General features: G+C 45.2%; 1 protein-coding gene across 6 annotated transcripts in view; it reads left to right on the forward strand.

Annotated features, from left to right (window-relative positions):
- LOC118513007 (protein bric-a-brac 1-like) overlaps nt 1-16684 on the forward strand; it is a 135887-nt gene that overhangs the window by 50498 nt on the left and 68705 nt on the right. Inside the window, exon 3 of one of the 6 annotated variants that reach the window (XM_036058277.1) lies at nt 15628-15718. The exons of the other annotated variants lie outside the window; for them this stretch is intronic. Within the exon in view, the coding sequence (XP_035914170.1) occupies nt 15628-15636 (9 nt within the window). The 3' untranslated portion in view covers nt 15637-15718. Of the gene's footprint in view, nt 1-15627; nt 15719-16684 lie in introns of those variants that run through there. 6 annotated transcript variants of the gene reach the window in all.

Consider the following 16684-nt stretch of genomic DNA (forward strand, 5'->3'; position numbering starts at 1 on the left):
GGTTGGGTGGAAAAACAAAACCAACGAGATGTGTGACAAACTCAAAACATTGATGAGGGGAGATGTAATGGGTCTAAAGGGTTGCGGCAGAAGCATTTTGTCTACTCAACAAAAATGAGAAACATTTTTCAGTATTTATAAGTTTATGTGAACAGTGATTATAATCCAAAATTAACGTATTTTAAACATCAAATGTGAAAAAGTGCTTAGAAAAGTAGAAATTACTAAAATATAGTGTAAATTATAAATTAAAAAAATTTACAAAATCTCACAAAACAGACATGAAATAACAAATCAAATCAAAACATGCAAAACAGACACTTAACGACTACTATCCAAAATGGAAAAGTAACAAACAGAAATACATAACCGTTAGTAAATATCAAGGAGCAAGAATTATAGACAGGTTGATGGCTCTTAGCAACCTAAAATATTTTATTGAAATTCCACTGAGACCCATAAATTCATTTAAGAAAAACCCAAGGACCCAAAAAACAGAAAAATAATCAAACAAAATGATAGTAATAAATAGAAAAGTTACATGAAAATATTAGGCCCAAAATACAAGGTAAAACAAGAATGAAAAAGAGCTGAATAAAGTAATAAACAACAGGAGACAACACAAAACACTTGACTGTGGATAACATAACTCGAAAATAGTGAGTAAGCTAGCCTCTTAACAAAGAAATAGAGGACAAAACTCAACAATCTGATAAGGACTCAAGCTGTCGATAACGATAAAGAATATACAATAATTAAATTGTCAATGCACAACAGCCATTCAGCCCTCAACCTCCTATTAATATATTATTTTTCCCTTCTATTCCATTTCCAGGTGAGTGACATTCAACTTCGAACTGCCCAACACACCATTGGATGGTAAAATATTCTAAAAATATGTCATTCCATACATTGGCTACGTTTGGCGAACGATCTAAAACCATCGTTGGCTATCGTCCCATCAACGGCCTACGGCGACCTGCCTAGGAAAAACGTCTCTCCGACTGCTGGTACCATAAATGATATTCCAGTTTAGAATATGGGTTGGGAAAAACTATCCCGAAACCTATAACATATAATTAAATTCATCGATATTATCGTATACAACGTTGCTACGTAACAGTGGCCATTCCCAAAATGTTGCCCGTTGGCTGCAACAATCAATGGCAATTATCGGTCCCTTCCAGGAACCCGGCCCTTTCCGCTCTCCGCCCAAAGTACTAAAACTTCATCACAACACCCGAATATCTCTTCTTCAAACTAGCCTCCTACCGCCCGACCAAGCCAGGATGGCTGGGTCGTTTGTCAAAATTGACACCACTTGTACGGGTAGTGGCCTCCTCAAACACACCCTGAAGTGTTTGCTCTGTCCATGCGTACTTTTTCGCTCTCCCCGTTCAACTGGGAGAACTTGGGCAGGTGGCGGAAAACTTTCCTCTCGGGTGACTGATTGTGTGTGACCGTGCAAAACAAGAATGCATCTCCCATGCATCCAAGAACATCGAGACGTAACGCATGACGAATGCACACACGTTCAGCTGCAAAAACCAGCAGTCCCGTGATATGTCCACAGCTTGGTCTAGGAGGATGGGTCCGTCTCTCGGTGGCGAGTATAAACCTTTTGGCCATTGGTGGACTTGGCTGAATGAATCCTCCTGACCACACGTGTGCTGTATGTGCGTTACCACACTCACACGGACACGAAATGAGACACTGCGCGTCGTATCTCGTCCCGGGACGGTGTACGGTGCTGAAGGCCGTACGCAAAATTGGGAATCCCTTCCAGGGCTACGCAGACGGACGAGGACCGTGGAAATAAAATATATAAAATATAATTCAATTTTAAAAGGCTCGCTTGCCGAGTTCTTCTGCTTCGACCGTGTGGACGATGAATTTTCGACCCTTCTGTGTCTCTCGTTGGGCAAGGAACAAACGGCCCGTAAAGGGGGTTTGACACGGGTTGACGACGGTGTTTGGAGTGGTTGACAAGTTTCATCAAAATTCATGCACCATCCCCCCTTACGCAGCCCCCGTGTGCGTGTCGGATGCGGATGCATCTCCTTGGACTTTTTGTTGAGTTTTCGGATGCGGGATAACTTCATCCAGCGCCTACCCAGATATTGGAGAACTGGAGCAAGGGGTGACGCTGGGTGGTGTGGGAGGGAGGTCCGTTTTTCACCAACTGCACGCATGCCAAAGTCCCGAATCCTATGTCACGTCATCAGCGCATCCGTTGATGGATGCATACAATTCGTCAGTTTCTGCATTTCACTCGATGCATCATCATTTCGAATGCCCTGATCGTTCTGTCTGTCCGACTTCGGTGCTGCCCGGTGTGGCATCCATTCGAAGTGGAGTGTGCTGTGGGCTGTTCCACACAGGATGGAAGCTTCTTCTGCACCATCATGGGACGGATGCGGACGATTCGGACGTCGGTGAGGAACGAGCCGGCCCTTTGGTCCTCCGAACGAGCCGAACGCACGGTGCGACGTGTTGTAGCAATTTACTGAATTCTTTTTCCACTCTTTGCATGCCCAACCCGGAGAGTCCTATTTTTCTTGCACTGCACAATTACACCTATCCATTGCACCTTTCTAGTGCACTCACAGTGCGCAGGTTGAGGTGTGTTTACTCCAGACTCCCGGAACCAGACGACAGCCCGGCACGTACGGGTGTCTGTATGTGGAAGATCGGGTACGTTTGGCAAGTGCAAGTGCAATTTCGTCCAGTCCCGCCCAAACCTCACGGCAGAAGAAGCGAGGTAAGAGCCTGTCATCGGGTGAAGTTCTACGGTGCGGGCCGGTCTCATATCGTCATATTTTGCGTGATGGATAAAGCGGCCCGTAGGGCCGGTTGGTACGCTGATGACGACACTGCCGAAGGAAGGAAATTTATACCGTACCACCTGTCCTTTCCCCACCCATCAGTCAACCATCGGGCAGTATCGCGTTACGGCCGGACGTCTGCGTCCCCGTACCGATATGATTGGATTGGGATGCGTCTGTGTGCAACGTGGCAGCAGATGATGCACCTGGCGTCCGAAGGAAACTGCAAACCGAGCGCGAATCGATCGGTAGACACGGAAACTTCCGCTCCATCAGGTCCAACTGGCCCCTTTTTTTTGGTGTATGATCGGCGGAGACGGAGACTTCTCCGATTGGCTTGCCGCTGTGTTGGGCGATGCACCGTCATCATCATCGTCGTCGGCATCGCACCCAGGGCCTGGGCATTATGATCTGAGCAATTTCCCTTTCGGATGCAGACGGAATATTCGTTGCGTTTTTTTACTCGCAGTACGCAAACGTGTTTTTTTGAGTAGAAAATGAATATATTTTTACTTCCTGCTACCCCACCGTCCCAACCTGGACACACACACACTTAATGGTCAACGAAACAGAACTCACCCGATCGATGAGTTGTCGTGAAGGATTGGCGATGGATATGTGTGGATAGCGCCTCCGGGACTTCTGTCCGTTACGATGACGTCCCGAGCCCGGGTGGCGGAAGAAAGGAAAGTGTTTGAACAGAGACACGAGGTGGGAAGGGGGGGGGGGGGGGGTGGAGGGAGACTGCGGAAAGGAATGTTTGTGTCCGGTTATAGAATTTCCACGAGCATGTTGTCATTCGCGAGTGGTTGTAGCTGGTTCGTTTAATTGACTTTGTTGCACACCGGTTCCTAACCGATGAAGGGATTGCCAGAGCGAGAGTGATCCGGGTTTGAGTTTTGTTTTTTTTCTTCTTCCTGTTCCTAAGCCAATTGGAATAAAAATGTCTACAGGGGCTTGTATTATGAAAAGTGCAGAAGTTTTAGGAATTTATTTTTTTGTCTAGTGAAAGTTTGTCTAGTGAAGTATGAAAATTGAAACTGTGATTAGCGCTCGAAAAAGATTCTTTATTTCTTATAGAAGCTTCTCACGAAATTTCTTTTTGAAAATTTTCTTCACACTGTGTTGGAGATATTTGTAACGCAGATGTCACAGCTGTATCATTTAAAATGCCTTTTTTCATTGATTTCCACATACAAGCGACGAGTTCTGTCATTTACATCGACCTCCACACACGAGAAATAAATGGAACAAAATTACATCTTTGTTGCGCACATAATCTTCTAACTGCATCAGCCGGGCAAAATGTAAATGCTTCACCGACAGTTATCACCCGGCCCGGTATGGCGAGTGATACAATACACACTGCACCAGTCGCTTACCACATTACCATACGTCAACCGGATAATAACAGCACAACCTACAAATCATTCGGTTCGGCTGTCCACCCCCGAAAAGAATTATCAACACCGGGGCAGGATCCGTTTTGCTAAACTTGTTGAAGAAGACATAAATCATGGGTGCCGTTCTTCGTGCTCTCGCTCTCTCTCTCTGCTTCTTGTTTCACTCACACTGTGAGCAACATTTTCACCCATATGTCGTGCCGAGCGGTTCAATTGGATGGGGCGGGGGGAGACAACTTTAACTTCAGACATGGTCACAACCCAGCACGGGACGGACGGAAAGAAACACTACGGACGAACGCGCCAACCGAACCGATTCCCGGCCTGACACTGTGTGCTGGTCCCCGCCAAACACCAATAAAAGCGAGGTGGTGGTGAACCGGCCGAGGCAGGCAGAAAACATCAATAATTACTGGGTTTTAATATTTAATTTATTTTATCGAAATGCCTGGAATTCTGTACGCGAAGGCACACCGGTTCCTCTGTGTCTGTGTAGTGGTGGTGAATTGCCCTTGCATGTGGCTTTTACGCGCGCGCGACATAACGCGCGGGTTAAGGCGAGATAGGGTTGGCACTCACCGGCACTGGCCTTGGCATTTGCCACTAGCGAGAGGAGAGGGGGAAGGAGGGCGGTTGGTGGTGAGGGAGCAAACAGTAGGGGAAGGGTGTTTCTGTCTTCCGTCGTCCGGACCGGCCTGGGACTGGGCCTTGTTGTTTCGAGCGCGAGACTGTAATTTAGTGGCAGCGGACGTGGACGACGGACGGTGTGTATTATTACAAATATATTTTATTGTATTATTATATGAATAATAAATAATCCCACACGGATAAGGGGGGTGAGTATTCATAAGCATAAAATATGTACGGCGAAACGGGTGCGGCCCCCGACAGTCGGTGGACTCCCCCGAGGGTTCGCTCGAACGCAAACGGCGATGGCTCTCGTCGTTGTTTCGACTGGTACGGGACGTACTTAGGCGAACTGTCTCATTGCGCTCTCTTTTCCACCCAGTCCGGTTCGAATTTTATCGATCATCGACAGTCTTGAGCCTCGTCCGGTGCCAATCGCATACATATATTAAGTACACGGCCCACACGGATCTTTCGGGCTTCATCGTACCACTGCAAACCACTTGAAACGGTGACTTGTCGAGGAAAAGCGTGGAGAGCAATGGGGAAAGCATTCGCTACTAATGATGATAGTAGCCCTATCATTTGAGGGTAAGGCTTACAGTACAAAAGAAAACACTGAAGGAGTGTTTTCCACCTTAGCCTTAGCTGGGGAGCGAATAAAATTCAGCCCCGGAAGTAAGGAATGATTAAGAGCGGGAAAACACCCGATACTATCGATTTTCATTATCTTTTCCATGCTCAAGGCGAAAGCGCAGACGAAGATGTGCTTTGAAGATTTCATTAAAATTAAATTAAAGAGTAACTAAACGATGCTGACCTCTCTCTGTTGATTTAAACCGTTTTCTATTTTATATAAAACCTGATGAAATAGTTGGCAGAAGAAAAACGAAATCGTTACAGAAAAAAATGCCATGTAACGGTCAGCGCACGGACAAGTGAACCGAAATGGAAAATTATGTCCATCATCGCAAATGATGATGGTGATGGTGATGAGGCCCCACCGGTCACATTCTAACGCCGTTTTGGCTTCGGAGCAGTCGGACGCGAAAATGGAAAAAGCGCTCGATGGTTTTTATTTTCTCCTATTTTCCCTATTCACTGTCGTTTGCAGCGCCCGTTTTTTTTCCTCCTCCCCATCATGTTTCATGCTTAAATTAATTTATACTCATAAAAATATAATTAAATTACATACTCTTGCGTTCTGGACCGAGGAGCTTGGGCCGTGGAGAGCAAAAACTGTTGCTCTCTTGTCTTGTGTGCCAGTGGTGCTGACCGAGCGCTAGACAAGAAATGAAAATTTTAATTTTCTCTCTATTTCTATCCGGGCCCGCAAGGCTTTTCCCCGTTGAGCGAGTGTGTGCTTTTTCACTCTTCCTTACATCGTCTGTAAAATATCATTTACAAAGCAATTCCACTTGCAAAAGGTAAAGAAAATTAAACGAAACTAATTCGATTTTAGTTTTAGTTTCACGAACACGTTGCCTTTCCTGCATCACAATTCAACACGCAAGTGGAAAGCTAATGTTCGATTGATTTGCCCAACTTTACTGTGAGCACAATTACGCCTTGCCTTCACATGTGCTCTTTCACAACACAAAATTACAGTCAACTTTTACAACCGATTAAAATCATCGTAATAAGTGCACACACATATCAGGAAAACATTCAGCCAGTGGAGCTAACCCTCCTCCCAAGGTTGGTGTGCATCAACATGCAAGAAGCGCCCCCAAACTTGTGTGAAGCTTCAAACTGTGTAAATGGACGAGCGAGCTGCATTTACTTAGAATTACCAACTTTTCCCATTTCTCTAACATCCACATACCGAATCGCAACTTGGTTCGATGCAGGGAAATCGTTCGGAAAACTGCGGCCACCGGGATCGTGAAAAACCACCCAAAAGTCGCCTTTCCTATTTTCCTTTCGCTGGAAACCGGGTTTGCTATGTAACCTTATCTGCTTGAGCGTAGAACTCCCTATTCCCATTCAAAACGGGGGTGAAAAATGCAGACGGAGGCATCAGAGTCGCGAGGCCTATCGATGTTCGAAAATTTTCAATCGAAAGCAAACGGGTGTAATAAAATAAACATTTATTTGCTGTTCCGACCCATCGCTGCTGGAAGTTTCACCCTAGCTATAGCTTTCTAGCCGATTGCACGATAGCAAAACGGGCATTCCTTCTGTTCGGCCTACGCAGCTCGGTACGCAGCCAAGGATTGCTGCTATGGTCCGGGTTTCAGCTCGACCGTTACAGTATCCTTCGCTTGTTAAAATGCAACATTGTTATTACGCAATGCAAATGCATTACGATCGTGGATGTGGATCTCCGGCGAACGGGGTTTTTAGTTTAGCGCGAGCAAAATTTGCATCCGCAACCTTACACATCGCTACAAGAGGCACGCTACCATTTCCTTTTTACCACCCGCCTAGTGATGCGTAATAACGGTGGTGGAACGCCCAAACGCGCCAGAACCTAATCGAATTGCATCGAAGGCAAACACAACAAGCTGTGTAAAAGCTCTGTTCCTCTGCTTCTATGCACCCACAGGACTTCCCCCCCCCCTCCCAGGACTTGCTCCCGGTAGAAAGGGGAGCACTAAAGCACCGAAGAAATTGTATCCCGACCGAAGTTGCGTGCTAATCAAACATATTTTATTTCAACCCAACCTGAGCCAACCATGCGCGCCGCGCATTCGGGTTAGCTGAGGCTGATTGGCCAAAGTTTGTACCGTGTATCGTTATTTCGTAGCCCATCGAAAACTGGTAGCACCCAATGGCAGCAGCACGCAGCCCTCCCCCGATGCATCCGTTGGGGTTTTTATTTGTGTTTTACAAATTGGTCTGCCGGCTATCGGATAATAAATGAAGTTTTACGCTTCTCGGCGCCCACCAAAACCCGACGGAGGTCTGCTCCAGGAGTCAGAAGAAGTAGAGGAGTATCAGAGTTTGTGTGTGTGTGTGTGTGTGTGTGCGTGAGGGTGGTAAGCATGGCTATCTAATAATATCTTTCCCAATTTATGGTTATATCCATGTGTCTGGCTGTATGGGTAAAGTTTCGCCAAGCCTTGCGAATCCTACCGGCGCGGACCCCCCCTCTGTGAGGCAATGAATGCCTTTGAAGCTTTGATGGGTGTAATCGGTTCTTACCGAAACCGAACCATTATATCCTTCTAGCTCCTCCGTTCTTCCGTTCGTAGACCGACGGACGTATCTCTGGCAGAACCTCTGGCAGCAAACAAAAGCCACGGCCAACAGGAACAACAGAAATGCATATGCATTCGGCAAATGCACCAACTGGGGTTTCTATTGAATGAAGGGAAAGAAAACAACAGCAAAAAGGCAATTTGTAAATGGTTCGTTTGCATGCGAGAAATATTTAGGACGAGCGCATTATCACTAACACTAGCACCCCGGCAGGAGTTGGTGAAATTAGAATCAAGGAATACGTTTGCCCCCAATATTCTATCCAACTGTTGGATTCTAGAGATCAAATATTTTTCTAATCTCTAATTTGAATTCTTGTTTTTCGGGGATCAAGTTTTCGATCCTACCTGTCAACGGACTAATCCTTCATAAAGATAAATAAACGACCAAAAACTATTTTTCCGGATAAGCGTATGAAAATCGAGTCCTGCTGCTCTACTTGGTCGCTGGTCACTGGGTAAGGGGAAGAAAATATTTTCTCATCCATTGTCCCGTTCCAAAAGATTCTTCCCGCACAAACACACTAAGCACACACCCCGAAACCTCCAAAACTGTCGTCCGGAAAGCCGAGGGAACCAACACCAGACACACACACACATGCAACATGTGGCAATCCATGTTAAATCCATGTTTCTTCCTTCGACACTCGACCGGCTAGCTTTTCTTCGAACCAGAACATCACCCTCACCCCCGTGGAAACACTTGTAGGAGGGCCGGGACGCCTGGTGAAAGAAAAATATTATCACACCCTTCTACGTACCTGCTTCCGAGCGTTTCACTTTCTGCCGAAAGTCGTACGCTAACCCGACCGAATTCCTTGAAGAGGGTGAGCAATTTTTCCACAAATCTCTGACACTCGGGAGTGGGCAATCCTAACCACGCCGAAAATTTGACTCTCCAAAAATTCGGCAACGACCACTCCGGACGGGATGGGAAGGAGAAAATTTTATACCAACACCCGGTTGGAAAAGGAGCTTTCCCATTTCGCTCTCTCTCTCTCTCTGTCTCTCATCTCGTACCGAAGTGGTCGGTTGAATTTCTGTGGTTTTCCACATCTCTTCGCTTGCTGCCCCACTGTCACTGCACGGATGCAGCCTGTGGTCTTCTTATTGCCCTTGAAAAGGATACTTCTCACCCAACGCCACGCGATGGGACGGTTTGGTTGGATACAGGTATCTGCTGTATCTCCTGTGGCCCGGAAAACCCCGAACCTCAACCGTTGGGATAGCGTTGGGATGCAGAAATGGAAGCGGGTGTGAAAGAAAAACTTTTGCTTCCTCCTTTCGACTGAGGCTGCCGGCCATGAGAGCACGAAGCTAAAGGGATCTAACCATCGTCGTTCGTCGTCATCGTCTAATCGAGCACGGTTGAAGCATTCGCCAAACAGTAAGACACAACTTTGGGTGCTTTATAAATGGGCGAAGGCGTTATGCCGAGTTAATCCGGGTGCCGCTTGTGTCTGCGAGGTTAATACTTCTGCCGAGGAAAGGGTTATGTTTTCTTTGACAGGGGGATGAATAGAGGAGGGTTAGCTGGAGCAAGCTGGCGGTAGATCGGGTTGTTGATAGCGTAGCAAATTTCTACACCCAACTCGGACCATCCGGCTGCAACCACCGGCCGAGGGGTCATCGTTTCGCTCGCTTCGCACAGATTGTTCGGGGAAGATTGTGTTTTCTTTTCGGAGGTCGGGTCGGGATTGTTAACATTCGATGGGACCGATTAGCAAGAGTAGCAAAAACAATCACACACATCGTTAGGTTCGTACGGGTTCGCTTATGCTCAATGGTTGGGAAGGAAAATTATCGTCTGGAATGGGAGAGGATGTGTTAAGTGGTGGTCGAGTTCCTCTACGCTGGTAAGGTGTGGATGTGCATGATTCAATTAGAGCATATTGAGCAAAAAGATCAAGTTGTCATGCATTAATTTAACGGATAAAATGTACAAGGAGCATTTTGACTGGATCGTTCCTTTTGTAAGGTTCGTTGCTAATATATGTACTTGTCAGGTTCGAAATTTTTAGCCTAAATATAAATAAACTGGACTAGTTCAAAAAACCCACTAACTGCACACGACATGTAACTCAAGATATTATATGCTCAAGTCTCTGAATATGAAACTTTACAACTAAACTTGATGAAGCAAAAGACGTCTAAACAGCTAAAAGCAGTAGCAGAGTAAAACACTTTCCAGCAAATTACATTCGTTTTTTTACAAAGTAATTTCTATAGTTTTTAATTTATTTTGCTTTCACCTGCCATAAAACTTACAACCATTATTATTACAGCTATTCGCATAAGAACACAGTGGAAGCTTTCTTACTTTGATCCCTTGGCACCCTCAGCAGCAAGGAGTAATAAAGTTTGGAAAAGTAATTTTAAGCACACTTTCCCCACACAAACACAAACACACACACGCTACCCGCAGCACCTTTCCCAAGCAGAGTGTGAATAGTTTTTGGCGAGTAATTTGGTGAGCGCCAAATTGTTTGCAACGGAGCCGTATGCACTTCCGTTCGTCTTGCGGTGCAGACAGTGCTTTCGAATTCAAGCAAACGAAAGACTCACACACACGCCCGTCGCACGGAAAGTGTTCTTCAAATTAATTTTATACAATTATGCCGCCTGCTTACGGGCGCGTAACATATGCCGGAAAGTTTAAACACACATTATCAATCCTTGGGATGGTCTGGGTGGCAAGGAAGCAAACGAGTGAAAGCGCAGGAGTTGAAGCTTTGATTATTGTTCTGCTCTTTGAATGTAACAAAAAAAATCTCCCTGGAAGAAGAACTTCCCCCCCTCTTAATGGATGCATAATTTCGAAAACATGAATCGCCTACCGACTAATGCATTCGGGCACGAAACACAAATACCAAAATATTCATACACATGTACATGTGTCTCCTGGCTCCATCGGTTCCGTTCCGTGCCCTTAAGTATCAAACACCCGGTAAGGTGTGTCGGAAGAAAAGCGCCGGAAAATCGCTACAGAACAATCACACGCGACCCGGTTAGCAGGATAGCTCCGGCGTGCATACAAAAATACATATGAATGTAACATTTTGCTAATGTGTCAAATGTAACGGCAACAAAAACGACTCACCTCGATGACAGGCACCTCTCTGTCCGGGTTCTCACCGCCAGGCTCCCGAAAGGCCCTTTGCACCCAATCGAGGCACCGCACCAGGTAGTCGGTGCATTTTGTTTCATTACATATGCTCGCTGCATACATTGCCTATAAAATCGCCTATCGCCTCAGCGCATCAAATGCAAAAACCCGGGGCGTGATGCAAATCTCGCCCAAAACCCCTCGGTTGTCTGGAGTGGAATATTTTGATGTTGGGCCTGATTTACTCCCTCTGCCAGGCGCACAGCCACAGCACACAATATGGATTTCGTTTGTTGTTGATATGCTGTATGATGTATGACGATGTCTCGAGCATTTCTTTCACCGTTGACAGACTCCCACAGCTCGGAAGGTTCCGAGAGGGTTTTTTTTCCGCCCTCCCCGGCTTGCTCCAGTGTGTTCATCCACTCCAGCGCCAAGTCCCTTGACACTTTCGCACCTCACCCCAAGGGGGCCGTGTTAGTACGCGACCACTATTGTCACTTCGTTTGCTTGTTGGTTGTGGTATTCTTTCTGCGTTTTGCTGCCTCTTCCGATTTATGCACTGGCTTCCCTTTCGTGCAACTCCCACTCTCTTTCTCTCCCTCTCTCTTCCAAAACCCTTTTCTTGAAGTTGATGTCTACCGCTGGCTGCCAACGGTTAGTTTATGTTTATTCATTATGATTTATGTGCAAAGCATCGGAATAGATAAGTAATTTCCACATACACACCGAGTGTACACACACATACGCGTCGTTACCGAGCATGAATGCCCCCCCCCCCCTTTCCCTCCGTTATCGCCTTCCCGCTTTTCCACCGTTTCCGTTTCGTTTGTAGTGTGTGCGATATACACTGACGGGACTGATAAGGCAAGTGAAGTGGATCGCGAGTTGCGAAACTCCTCCGAGAGACGTATCGTCTGCCGGGGTGCCGGGGTTTTCTTCTTCGCTGTTCTATTGTACAGTACAGTATGTGACTATCGTACTCCCCACCATGCGGAGGTACGATGACGAAAGTATTTAAACTACATTTTGCTTCTCATTATCAAACAAATTACGGGTAGCGGCTGCGCCAGGCGAACAGGTTAGATATAATTTCTTTCTTGGAGAATAAGAACAGTAGAGCAAAGAGATTTGTTTTATTTAAATTTTAATATGTATAATTAATTTCTTAAGAAGCCTTTACAACGGACTTTCAAAATTCGTTTGAGAGTGAAGCATTTAATTATGATGTCCTAAATTCTCGATTTTAAACGGTTCGTCCAAAATTATCAAATGCTCATGCAGATTGCCTAACCACCAGGCGCAATTCCTTTTGAATTGAATTTTAAATTTTTTTTTTTTGTATTTTAATTTTTTTAAACCATGTAAAGCTAAATTTTATGTTTACATAACGTGTATAACTGTTCTAGAAACACTTCGAACTCATCTCCTCTCCCTTTCTCTAACCTCGTCCCAAAATTGGGCTCACCGTCACCGTGCTGATTCGAAATCAGCGATGGAATCGTCTAATTGAATATGTAGGAAATTATAATTTAAATGACGGTTAAATTAGCGTACGGAAGACCGGAGACTTTAGGCGCATTTTGGCCGGGCCAAAGCCGGGGCCCGGGATGCATCAGCCACTTCACTTTGATTCTTGTCTTGATTCTTGCTGCTGTGGCTGGGTGGGTGTGGATACAAATTAGTACACATTAGGCGTCCACCATCGGAATGGGAAATGAAAACGCTCATCCAAACACACACACACACACACACACCCGTCCAGCATCCCTTTTGTGCGAGAGACAAATAGTCGCAAACAGTCCGAACCGGATGGAACGACGTTTGTTTACGGGGCAGGCCACCACCCCGAATGTCTGGCAGGGTCGCTTGATCGCTTAATAAATCATCATCTCACAATCTCTTCATTTCGATAATATGACTAAACGACGCGTTCCACGACGTTTCGGTAGGTTCCTAACGACCCACCCAGGGCACTAGCGCCCGGCGTAATCGAATAAATGGACACACACACATTCGCGAATCTTTCCCTGTCGGTGGTGGTGCTTTAAGCCCACTGTCACTGTGTCGTCCAGCTGCGATGCATCCCAAGTGCGTGCAGGATTAATGGATGTCAATACATCAGGCCGCGTCCAGCTGGAGCTGCTGCACCGAAATGCGCGCACCGTGCGTGCCTCGTTACCGCACCCGCCATCATAATTGGTCTCCTCGCGTGGTCGTGGAGAGCCAATTATGGCACTTGTGGGTGCCACGATGCATAAGTGCATGGCGAATGGATCATCCCGAATGGATCTGCCGGGTGTTTGAGCTCTTCAACCAATTTCGCCCAATTCGAGCGGGATAGCAAAAAATAAATAATTTTAAATTCTTTTCAATAAAGCAATAACCGTCTATCTATAATTGAATGTAGCCTTAAGTTAAGGGCATTAAAACAAGCGTTAATATACCTGTATGGAAAACGCACCAACACGACGAGCAAAGCTCATGTAACGCACATGTTACCTTTCTACACCTTGTAACGGACCTCTTTTCCATCAACGGGCCGCCGATGCAATGGTGCGTGTACACGCCAGTCTCACGCACCAACCATTTGCTTCGGCTTTTAAAGGGCTTGTAGAAGGAGAAGAAAGAGGCGCAGCTACATTTAAAATACACCCGAAGCAAAGGTCTCAAAATGCTGGAAAACTTTTGTACGGCCAGCAGAAAGACAACAAGCTATTCATCGCTGGGTGTGTGTGTGTGCATCGTTGTGCCTTCTTTTTTCACACTATATCTTTTTGCTCAATTTTTGCACCTCCTATAGTCACAACGTGTGTGCCGTGTGAAAACATACGCTCGATAATGCATCGATTTACATAAGAAATTGATCCAATTGCGCAAACAGTCGAACAGCGAATGGGAGGAGTAGTTGCGCTCGGTTTGTACGGCCCGAAAGCGGACACAACACGCCACACGAACACACACACACACAGACTGATTCGAATCGGGTCCGAAAAAAAGGGTTCGCCTTCGAATGCGGGAAATTGGGACATGCCCAGCAAGAATTCGATGGGACATAATTTTTGCAAAGAAAAGAATTATTTTAAAGAATTTGTCCAAATATTTTCAACTAAATTTTAACTGATAGATTTTTCGTTCATCAAACTATTTTATAATGGTCCAATATCCTTCTTCCTTCCAAACACACACACTCGCTCCCCATACACCCAGCCACCCTATCAAATCACTATTAGTGCCGGAAAAGGCAAGGAAATTGTTGTCGAAGGATTTCACCTAACACATCACACACACACACACACACACACACACACACAACAAACTTCGATTGCAACTTTGTAACCAGTGCATATGCTCCCAAAGTCACTCCCGAATGAGCAAATACATCATGCATGTGGGAGTGCACGTGTGTGTGTGTGCATCCGGAGAGCTGGTGCACTTTTTGGCACCCAGCCGGAGCTTTCCAAACCCCATCAGCCGGTATAAAACATCCGATTTACACACCGGGGCACGAGAATTACTGATTGGCAATTTGCACTTCTAATATTTTACTCATTGATTGGGTTTTTCGGCAACGTCACAACAAGCGTGCAGAGAGAGAGACAGAGAGGATATTGCGCCTCTAATATAAATATACTGGGCCGAGCTCTGGGAGTAAAGCCATCAATCAGGCAACCAGCAGCAACATGCGGAAAAGCACAACTTATTGGTTTGGGTCCATGCAGAACTGTGGTCGGACGGTTTGAGTCGGGCCAAAAGTCATCGCAAGTGTGCGCGACACGTTCGGAAACGTACCTTGGCTAGAGCGTGGCACCCCGTCGAATATATGTTGTAATTCTATTAAACCTTGTCTACCGGCTCTATTTGCTTACAAACGCTCACACAGGAGGCTGTGGTGTGACTATGGCGTATGTTCCCAAACCTTCCCCCCACCCCCCTCCGAATGACGCTGATATGATTTGTGCCAATTGACGGCTCCAGTGATTAGTTTTGTGCATTTAACTCAATTCAGTGCATATATTGATGGGAGTGTGAGTTTTTTTTTGTTTCTTCGAGCATCCTCTTTTCACCAATAATTTATTTTGTAAAATTCTGGAAAACGTCGAAAGCAAACAAAGTAAATTTTATTCTCAATTGTAACAATGTATTTAGTGCATGTCGTTGAAAAGAGCCTCAACAAGGTCTATTGATCAGTTTCAATTTTATTTCCCGACCATCAGGGATCCAAACGAACTCCATCCGTTGCTTGATAGTCAGTCCAGTTTACGAGAAGGCAATCTAATCTGGATGGGATTCAATCCACGGTCTTGTATTTTGAAGACGCGCGTCGCTATCTCCTCGGCCATTTGATCGCTCTAGTAATCAGCGCTAATTCTATTTTTATTCTTGAAATAACTTAAACTTTATTAATTTTAAGTAATTTAAAGAAATTATAATAACAATATTCTTTCTTCTTTTCATTTCAGGTAAGCTGATGGATGATTGATGCATTAAAATGTGTACAATATATTGAGGACTAATTGAGTGTCATCCAAAATGTTAAGTAAAAACTTGAAAATTTCTCAAAAAAAAATTAATTAAGACAAGTAATCATCGTTCCAATAGAAACTACAATATTTTCCTTTATTTTTCTGAAAGTAAAACGAATAAATTATCATCCAAAAGGATGCAAGGAAAACACTAAAAAAACTGGTGACTCAAACCACTCGAACACTACTTGCATGACGATTCCATTGCTGATTACAGTACATACATCCACTAGGCACATTTCATTGCACGCGCGTCACAGTTACAGCTGTCCGATGGAAAGCTGTAAACACACACACACGTAATTGCTGCTTGCCAGAGTAGAATTAGAAACCATAAACGTAGCGCCGGAACGGAAAACTGGTGCTGGAAAATGGACGAGAGGAGGAAAAAAATATTAAAATCCACCCAGGTTGGATGGGAAGAATGGATGGCAAATGGGAAGAAGGAGGAGGAAGGACGTATGTTGTGACCATAAACAATGTAGGAAAAATAAATCATTCATGCAGTCATTTCTGCCAGCCGACACTTTTCTCGTTCGTTATACCGGCCCAAGCCCCCTCGCACCAGTGTCGTCGTCCCGTGTAGCAGCTTTTTTCCTTTTCAAGTCGTCGTCGTCCTTTCACATTCACGGGACATTTCTTTGGCTGGAGTGCAAAGCACGCTGCTAGAAGCTTTCCCAGTGTGACAAGTGTTTGAGGCCTACTTTGATCGGTAGAAAGTAACTGTAAGCGAATGTTTCTTAATTTTTTGTTTAAGGAGCATGATGTACAAATTTTGGATATTGGACAGACGAGAATCCATTTAAATAATGATTATAAGTTATTTTCTGAACTGTGCAGACCTCAACCTTGCTTTCAACATACAATGTTGGCACAAATGAAACATGTTATTCGAACCGGAGTAACGGCGTGAAGGAACAAAAATAAAATCATAAATATTAGATGACGATGAATATGGAGCAGACGCAAGTTTTACACACACACACACACCACA

This window comes from Anopheles stephensi, chromosome 3 (assembly GCF_013141755.1).
Source record: "Anopheles stephensi strain Indian chromosome 3, UCI_ANSTEP_V1.0, whole genome shotgun sequence".
Classification (NCBI taxonomy): Eukaryota; Metazoa; Arthropoda; class Insecta; order Diptera; family Culicidae; genus Anopheles; species Anopheles stephensi.